Below are 9,944 nucleotides of genomic sequence, written 5' to 3'. Positions count from 1 at the left end.
ACACCTAGGCATTCTGCATGATGCCGCTACCCTGTGGAAGGTGACACACCGCTAGGCATTCTGCATGATGCCGCTACCCTGTGGAAGGTGAGGCATTCTGCATGATGCCGCTACCCTGTGGAAGGTGACACACCTGCTAGGCATTCTGCATGATGCCGCTACCCTGTGGAAGGCATTCTGCATGATGCCGCTACCCTGTGGAAGGTGACGCTAGGCATTCTGCATGATGCCGCTACCCTGTGGAAGGCATTCTGCATGATGCCGCTACCCTGTGGAAGGTGACGCTAGGCATTCTGCATGATGCCGCTACCCTGTGGAAGGCATTCTGCATGATGCCGCTACCCTGTGGAAGGTGACGCTAGGCATTCTGCATGATGCCGCTACCCTGTGGAAGGCATTCTGCATGATGCCGCTACCCTGTGGAAGGTGACACACCTAGGCATTCTGCATGATGCCGCTACCCTGTGGAAGGTGACACACCGCTAGGCATTCTGCATGATGCCGCTACCCTGTGGAAGGTGACACACCGCTAGGCATTCTGCATGATGCCGCTACCCTGTGGAAGGTGACACACCTGACGGAAGTGTTGTTGTTCTTGTTGTTTTATTGGCTTTGGGTCGTTGCCAATCAAAGCAAAGGGCCTGACACTGAGTTATACGAGGCCACGGCCACTTTGATCTCCTCCCGTCGACCTTTTTACTAAAACTAAATGGAAACTAAGCTACGATCACTAAAACTACGACTATATATATTGACAATTTCGTCAACAGCTTAAAACTAGACTAAAATGTTAGGAAGGGACTAGTGGAGAAGAGATATTGACATATTGGTTGTTCAGTTTGACCCACCCGTTTTGGAGATATGGCTTATAGAGTGATGTCTTCCAGAGAAACAGCGAGTTGAGAAAACAGGCTTGAAAGGTTCACTTCTGTGGACTCTTAACATTACACCTAGCTACATGTTTAAGCATTTATTTCATATTTACATGTCTTCTGTGGTCTCTAACATTACACCTAGCTACATGTTTAAGCATTTATCTCATATTTACATGTCTTCTGTGGTCTCTAACATTACACCTAGCTACATGTTTAAGCATTTATTTCATATTTACATGTCTTCTGTGGACTCTAACATTACACCTAGCTACATGTTTAAGCATTTATTTCATATTTGCATGTCTTCTGTGGTCTCTAACATTACACCTAGCTACATGTTTAAGCATTTATTTCATGTTTACATGTCTTCTGTGGACTCTAACATTACACCTATAGCTACATGTTTAAGCATGTATTTCATATTTACATGTCTTCTGTGGTCTCTAACATTGCACCTATAACTACATGTTTAAGCATTTTTTTCATATTTACATGTCTTCTGTGGTCTCTCACACTATGAATAGCCGATCTACAAGCTCACAACGCGTCGCACTGCGACGCGTTGTGAGCTTGTAGATCGGCTATTTTCAGCAAGTGTAAAATCAGTCATTACGACAACATCAAGGCCCGCCAAAATACATTTTAGTCGACTAAATCAACTGTAGATGTAGTCGACTAAAATATTATGACATTTAGTCGATTAAAACTAGACTAACACTAAAACATTCCAGGTGACTACAATGTGACTAAAACTAAATGAAAACTCTTCAAGAGACTATGGGCAGTATTATGCGTGTCTTAAGTACCAGGTCTTATTACTTAACTTAAGACCTGGAGGCGTGATCAATGCCATTTGGCTATTCTGAGTGGCCAAACAGCATTGACCACGCCGCCAGGTCTTAAGTTAAGTAATAAGACCTGGTACTTAAGACACGCATAATACTGCCCATTGACTAAATCTAAATTTGCTGCCAAAAACAACACTGCACTTTACTTACCATTAGACGGCACCATTAGACAACTATTCCACAACCTCCGAATGCTAAAGAGTCTCTGGAACTACTAATAATCTATTTGTCATTTCCGTTCACAAACATGTTTTAAAATATCTTTAGAGCTTTTCTTTTTTCAAATTACCATTTCTGCTAAGCAGCAAGCATATATATGCTATATATGCTTACTCATGTATTTTTTTGTGTTTTGTTTTTTCACGCAGGTCATCAAAATCCTGCCCAGCGGCAAAGTCTTTGTGAATGGAATCTACTCTGAGCTGCCCTTGTCTGTCGGTGAGATGTCTACAATCACATTGTTACTTTTAGTCATAATATTTTTAGGTCATCTTAGTTTTAGTTGACTACGTTACTGTAAATATCACAAGATTTAAATCAACTAAATCTACAGTTGATTCAGTCAAACTGTTGGCAGGCCTCGATGGCGTCGCAACGTAGTTATGCAGCAGCTTAGCTGCTTGGAGATCAGTCCTCTATGAACCCTGGTGTACAGCTAGCTGCTTGGAGATCAGTCCTCTATGAACCCTGGTGTACAGCTAGCTGCTTGGAGATCAGTCCTCTATGAACCCTGGTGTACAGCTAGCTGCTTGGAGATCAGTCCTCTATGAACCCTGGTGTACAGCTAGCTGCTTGGAGATCAGTCCTCTATGAACCCTGGTGTACAGCTAGCTGCTTGGAGATCAGTCCTCTATGAACCCTGGTGTACAGCTAGCTGCTTGGAGATCAGTCCTCTATGAACCCTGGTGTACAGCTAGCTGCTTGGAGATCAGTCCTCTATGAACCCTGGTGTACAGCTAGCTGCTTGGAGATCAGTCCTCTATGAACCCTGGTGTACAGCTAGCTGCTTGGAGATCAGTCCTCTATGAACCCTGGTGTACAGCTAGCTGCTTGGAGATCAGTCCTCTATGAACCCTGGTGTACAGCTAGCTGCTTGGAGATCAGTCCTCTATGAACCCTGGTGTACAGCTAGCTGCTTGGAGATCAGTCCTCTATGAACCCTGGTGTACAGCTAGCTGCTTGGAGATCAGTCCTCTATGAACCCTGGTGTACAGCTAGCTGCTTGGAGATCAGTCCTCTATGAACCCTGGTGTACAGCTAGCTGCTTGGAGATCAGTCCTCTATGAACCCTGGTGTACAGCTAGCTGCTTGGAGATCAGTCCTCTATGAACCCTGGTGTACAGCTAGCTGCTTGGAGATCAGTCCTCTATGAACCCTGGTGTACAGCTAGCTGCTTGGAGATCAGTCCTCTATGAACCCTGGTGTACAGCTAGCTGCTTGGAGATCAGTCCTCTATGAACCCTGGTGTACAGCTGGAGATCAGTCCTCTATGAACCCTGGTGTACAGCTAGCTGCTTGGAGATCAGTCCTCTATGAACCCTGGTGTACAGCTAGCTGCTTGGAGATCAGTCCTCTATGAACCCTGGTGTACAGCTAGCTGCTTGGAGATCAGTCCTCTATGAACCCTGGTGTACAGCTAGCAGCTTGGAGATCAGTCCTCTATGAACCCTGGTGTACAGCTGGAGATCAGTCCTCTATGAACCCTGGTGTACAGCTAGCTGCTTGGAGATCAGTCCTCTATGAACCCTGGTGTACAGCTAGCTGCTTGGAGATCAGTCCTCTATGAACCCTGGTGTACAGCTAGCTGCTTGGAGATCAGTCCTCTATGAACCCTGGTGTACAGCTAGCAGCTTGGAGATCAGTCCTCTATGAACCCTGGTGTACAGCTAGCTGCTTGGAGATCAGTCCTCTATGAACCCTGGTGTACAGCTAGCTGCTTGGAGATCAGTCCTCTATGAACCCTGGTGTACAGCTAGCTGCTTGGAGATCAGTCCTCTATGAACCCTGGTGTACAGCTAGCTGCTTGGAGATCAGTCCTCTATGAACCCTGGTGTACAGCTAGCTGCTTGGAGATCAGTCCTCTATGAACCCTGGTGTACAGCTAGCTGCTTGGAGATCAGTCCTCTATGAACCCTGGTGTACAGCTAGCTGCTTGGAGATCAGTCCTCTATGAACCCTGGTGTACAGCTAGCTGCTTGGAGATCAGTCCTCTATGAACCCTGGTGTACAGCTAGCTGCTTGGAGATCAGTCCTCTATGAACCCTGGTGTACAGCTAGCTGCTTGGAGATCAGTCCTCTATGAACCCTGGTGTACAGCTAGCTGCTTGGAGATCAGTCCTCTATGAACCCTGGTGTACAGCTAGCTGCTTGGAGATCAGTCCTCTATGAACCCTGGTGTACAGCTAGCTGCTTGGAGATCAGTCCTCTATGAACCCTGGTGTACAGCTAGCTGCTTGGAGATCAGTCCTCTATGAACCCTGGTGTACAGCTAGCTGCTTGGAGATCAGTCCTCTATGAACCCTGGTGTACAGCTAGCTGCTTGGAGATCAGTCCTCTATGAACCCTGGTGTACAGCTAGCTGCTTGGAGATCAGTCCTCTATGAACCCTGGTGTACAGCTAGCTGCTTGGAGATCAGTCCTCTATGAACCCTGGTGTACAGCTAGCTGCTTGGAGATCAGTCCTCTATGAACCCTGGTGTACAGCTAGCTGCTTGGAGATCAGTCCTCTATGAACCCTGGTGTACAGCTAGCTGCTTGGAGATCAGTCCTCTATGAACCCTGGTGTACAGCTAGCTGCTTGGAGATCAGTCCTCTATGAACCCTGGTGTACAGCTAGCTGCTTGGAGATCAGTCCTCTATGAACCCTGGTGTACAGCTAGCTGCTTGGAGATCAGTCCTCTATGAACCCTGGTGTACAGCTAGCTGCTTGGAGATCAGTCCTCTATGAACCCTGGTGTACAGCTAGCTGCTTGGAGATCAGTCCTCTATGAACCCTGGTGTACAGCTAGCTGCTTGGAGATCAGTCCTCTATGAACCCTGGTGTACAGCTAGCTGCTTGGAGATCAGTCCTCTATGAACCCTGGTGTACAGCTAGCTGCTTGGAGATCAGTCCTCTATGAACCCTGGTGTACAGCTAGCTGCTTGGAGATCAGTCCTCTATGAACCCTGGTGTACAGCTAGCTGCTTGGAGATCAGTCCTCTATGAACCCTGGTGTACAGCTAGCTGCTTGGAGATCAGTCCTCTATGAACCCTGGTGTACAGCTAGCTGCTTGGAGATCAGTCCTCTATGAACCCTGGTGTACAGCTAGCTGCTTGGAGATCAGTCCTCTATGAACCCTGGTGTACAGCTAGCTGCTTGGAGATCAGTCCTCTATGAACCCTGGTGTACAGCTAGCTGCTTGGAGATCAGTCCTCTATGAACCCTGGTGTACAGCTAGCTGCTTGGAGATCAGTCCTCTATGAACCCTGGTGTACAGCTAGCTGCTTGGAGATCAGTCCTCTATGAACCCTGGTGTACAGCTAGCTGCTTGGAGATCAGTCCTCTATGAACCCTGGTGTACAGCTAGCTGCTTGGAGATCAGTCCTCTATGAACCCTGGTGTACAGCTAGCTGCTTGGAGATCAGTCCTCTATGAACCCTGGTGTACAGCTAGCTGCTTGGAGATCAGTCCTCTATGAACCCTGGTGTACAGCTAGCTGCTTGGAGATCAGTCCTCTATGAACCCTGGTGTACAGCTAGCTGCTTGGAGATCAGTCCTCTATGAACCCTGGTGTACAGCTAGCTGCTTGGAGATCAGTCCTCTATGAACCCTGGTGTACAGCTAGCTGCTTGGAGATCAGTCCTCTATGAACCCTGGTGTACAGCTAGCTGCTTGGAGATCAGTCCTCTATGAACCCTGGTGTACAGCTAGCTGCTTGGAGATCAGTCCTCTATGAACCCTGGTGTACAGCTAGCTGCTTGGAGATCAGTCCTCTATGAACCCTGGTGTACAGCTAGCTGCTTGGAGATCAGTCCTCTATGAACCCTGGTGTACAGCTAGCTGCTTGGAGATCAGTCCTCTATGAACCCTGGTGTACAGCTAGCTGCTTGGAGATCAGTCCTCTATGAACCCTGGTGTACAGCTAGCTGCTTGGAGATCAGTCCTCTATGAACCCTGGTGTACAGCTAGCTGCTTGGAGATCAGTCCTCTATGAACCCTGGTGTACAGCTAGCTGCTTGGAGATCAGTCCTCTATGAACCCTGGTGTAGCTAGCTGCTTGGAGATCAGTCCTCTATGAACCCTGGTGTACAGCTAGCTGCTTGGAGATCAGTCCTCTATGAACCCTGGTGTACAGCTAGCTGCTTGGAGATCAGTCCTCTATGAACCCTGGTGTACAGCTAGCTGCTTGGAGATCAGTCCTCTATGAACCCTGGTGTACAGCTAGCTGCTTGGAGATCAGTCCTCTATGAACCCTGGTGTACAGCTGGAGATCAGTCCTCTATGAACCCTGGTGTACAGCTAGCTACTTGGAGATCAGTCCTCTATGAACCCTGGTGTACAGCTAGCTGCTTGGAGATCAGTCCTCTATGAACCCTGGTGTAGCTAGCTGCTTGGAGATCAGTCCTCTATGAACCCTGGTGTACAGCTAGCTACTTGGAGATCAGTCCTCTATGAACCCTGGTGTACAGCTAGCTGCTTGGAGAGCAGTCCTCTATGAACCCTGGTGTAGCTAGCTACTTGGAGATCAGTCCTCTATGAACCCTGGTGTACAGCTAGCTGCTTGGAGATCAGTCCTCTATGAACCCTGGTGTACAGCTAGCTGCTTGGAGATCAGTCCTCTATGAACCCTGGTGTACAGCTAGCTGCTTGGAGATCAGTCCTCTATGAACCCTGGTGTACAGCTAGCTGCTTGGAGATCAGTCCTCTATGAACCCTGGTGTACAGCTAGCTGCTTGGAGATCAGTCCTCTATGAACCCTGGTGTACAGCTAGCTGCTTGGAGATCAGTCCTCTATGAACCCTGGTGTACAGCTAGCTACTTGGAGATCAGTCCTCTATGAACCCTGGTGTACAGCTAGCTGCTTGGAGATCAGTCCTCTATGAACCCTGGTGTACAGCTAGCTGCTTGGAGATCAGTCCTCTATGAACCCTGGTGTAGCTAGCTGCTTGGAGATCAGTCCTCTATGAACCCTGGTGTACAGCTAGCTGCTTGGAGATCAGTCCTCTATGAACCCTGGTGTACAGCTAGCTGCTTGGAGATCAGTCCTCTATGAACCCTGGTGTACAGCTAGCTGCTTGGAGATCAGTCCTCTATGAACCCTGGTGTACAGCTAGCTGCTTGGAGATCAGTCCTCTATGAACCCTGGTGTACAGCTAGCTGCTTGGAGATCAGTCCTCTATGAACCCTGGTGTACAGCTGGAGATCAGTCCTCTATGAACCCTGGTGTACAGCTAGCTACTTGGAGATCAGTCCTCTATGAACCCTGGTGTACAGCTAGCTGCTTGGAGATCAGTCCTCTATGAACCCTGGTGTACAGCTAGCTACTTGGAGATCAGTCCTCTATGAACCCTGGTGTACAGCTAGCTGCTTGGAGATCAGTCCTCTATGAACCCTGGTGTACAGCTAGCTGCTTGGAGATCAGTCCTCTATGAACCCTGGTGTACAGCTAGCTGCTTGGAGATCAGTCCTCTATGAACCCTGGTGTACAGCTAGCTACTTGGAGATCAGTCCTCTATGAACCCTGGTGTACAGCTAGCTGCTTGGAGATCAGTCCTCTATGAACCCTGGTGTACAGCTAGCTGCTTGGAGATCAGTCCTCTATGAACCCTGGTGTACAGCTAGCTGCTTGGAGATCAGTCCTCTATGAACCCTGGTGTAGCTAGCTGCTTGGAGATCAGTCCTCTATGAACCCTGGTGTAGCTAGCTGCTTGGAGATCAGTCCTCTATGAACCCTGGTGTAGCTAGCTGCTTGGAGATCAGTCCTCTATGAACCCTGGTGTACAGCTAGCTGCTTGGAGATCAGTCCTCTATGAACCCTGGTGTAGCTAGCAGCTTGGAGATCAGTCCTCTATGAACCCTGGTGTACAGCTAGCTGCTTGGAGATCAGTCCTCTATGAACCCTGGTGTAGCTAGCTGCTTGGAGATCAGTCCTCTATGAACCCTGGTGTAGCTAGCTTGTTGCGAAGGCTTTCACTTAGAGTTCCATATATGGGATAACCCATAGTCCCATATATGGAGACAACAGCGCTATCCAGCGCTTACATCAGATTAATGTAGAAACTCCAAAGATGGATATACACAGTGGTGACATCATCGTAACACTAGACTTGCACAGCATAAAAGGCGCCTCCCATGGCTTCTAAACCTGAGATTCCAGGCAACCCACGCGGTATCTCCAACAGGTCAACATATACGAATCAAGGTATCTGGCTTTACAACCCATATACCTTGAATGGCTTGTATTACCTTGGGTACGAGTCTTCTAGATGAGACAGAATAACTGGCTAATGGCTAAGCAACTCGTAGAGCATTGAAGTAGAGGTTTCCACATCCCGGTTAAGTTCGTATCGAACACCACTGTAGTGGGTCCTAACGAAATAATCAGCACTGGTTCGAGCTATTTTACATAGCTACTTGGAGATCAGTCCTCTATGAACCCTGGTGTACAGCTAGCTGCTTGGAGATCAGTCCTCTATGAACCCTGGTGTAGCTAGCTGCTTGGAGATCAGTCCTCTATGAACCCTGGTGTACAGCTAGCTGCTTGGAGATCAGTCCTCTATGAACCCTGGTGTAGCTAGCTGCTTGGAGATCAGTCCTCTATGAACCCTGGTGTACAGCTAGCTGCTTGGAGATCAGTCCTCTATGAACCCTGGTGTACAGCTAGCTGCTTGGAGATCAGTCCTCTATGAACCCTGGTGTACAGCTAGCTGCTTGGAGATCAGTCCTCTATGAACCCTGGTGTACAGCTAGCTGCTTGGAGATCAGTCCTCTATGAACCCTGGTGTACAGCTAGCTGCTTGGAGATCAGTCCTCTATGAACCCTGGTGTACAGCTAGCTGCTTGGAGATCAGTCCTCTATGAACCCTGGTGTACAGCTAGCTGCTTGGAGATCAGTCCTCTATGAACCCTGGTGTACAGCTAGCTGCTTGGAGATCAGTCCTCTATGAACCCTGGTGTACAGCTAGCTGCTTGGAGATCAGTCCTCTATGAACCCTGGTGTAGCTAGCTACTTGGAGATCAGTCCTCTATGAACCCTGGTGTACAGCTAGCTGCTTGGAGATCAGTCCTCTATGAACCCTGGTGTACAGCTAGCTACTTGGAGATCAGTCCTCTATGAACCCTGGTGTACAGCTAGCTGCTTGGAGATCAGTCCTCTATGAACCCTGGTGTACAGCTAGCTGCTTGGAGATCAGTCCTCTATGAACCCTGGTGTACAGCTAGCTGCTTGGAGATCAGTCCTCTATGAACCCTGGTGTACAGCTAGCTGCTTGGAGATCAGTCCTCTCCAGGGAGGTGTACAGCTAGCTGCTTGGAGATCAGTCCTCTCCAGGGAGGTGTACAGCTAGCTGCTTGGAGATCAGTCCTCTCCAGGGAGGTGTACAGCTAGCTGCTTGGAGATCAGTCCTCTCCAGGGAGGTGTACAGCTAGCTGCTTGGAGACCAGGCCTCTCCAGGGAGGTGTACAGCTAGCTGCTTGGAGATCAGGCCTCTCCAGGAGGTGTACAGCTAGCTGCTTGGAGATCAGGCCTCTCCAGGCAGGTGTACAGCTAGCTGCTTGGAGATCAGTCCTCTCCAGGAGGTGTACAGCTAGCTGCTTGGAGATCAGTCCTCTCCAGGGAGGTGTACAGCTAGCTGCTTGGAGATCAGTCCTCTCCAGGGAGGTGTACAGCTAGCTGCTTGGAGATCAGGCCTCTCCAGGGAGGTGTACAGCTAGCTGCTTGGAGATCAGGCCTCTCCAGGAGGTGTACAGCTAGCTGCTTGGAGATCAGGCCTCTCCAGGGAGGTGTACAGCTAGCTGCTTGGAGATCAGTCCTCTCCAGGAGGTGTACAGCTAGGTGCTTGGAGATCAGTCCTCTCCAGGGAGGTGTACAGCTAGCTGCTTGGAGACCAGGCCTCTCCAGGGAGGTGTACAGCTAGCTGCTTGGAGATCAGTCCTCTCCAGGGAGGTGTACAGCTAGCTGCTTGGAGACCAGGCCTCTCCAGGGAGGTGCAGAGTGTTAGAGGGGCACTTTTATTTTTCAC

At 49.0% G+C, this 9,944-nt stretch overlaps 1 protein-coding gene across 1 annotated transcript in view; it reads left to right on the top strand.

Moving 5' to 3' along the window:
- Positions 1-9,944, top strand: part of LOC306940280 (mucin-2-like) — a gene marked incomplete at both ends in the record, with an annotated part of 62,084 nt that overhangs the window by 16,998 nt on the left and 35,142 nt on the right. Inside the window, one exon of the mRNA XM_079525302.1 lies at positions 2,092-2,161. Coding sequence (XP_079381428.1) covers positions 2,092-2,161 — 70 coding nt within the window. The remainder of the gene's footprint in view (positions 1-2,091; positions 2,162-9,944) is intronic.

The sequence above is a fragment of the Electrona antarctica genome (assembly GCF_951216825.1).
Source record: "Electrona antarctica genome assembly, chromosome: 16".
NCBI classification, from domain to species: domain Eukaryota; kingdom Metazoa; phylum Chordata; class Actinopteri; order Myctophiformes; family Myctophidae; genus Electrona; species Electrona antarctica.
This window is presented reverse-complemented; position numbering and strand designations above follow the sequence as displayed.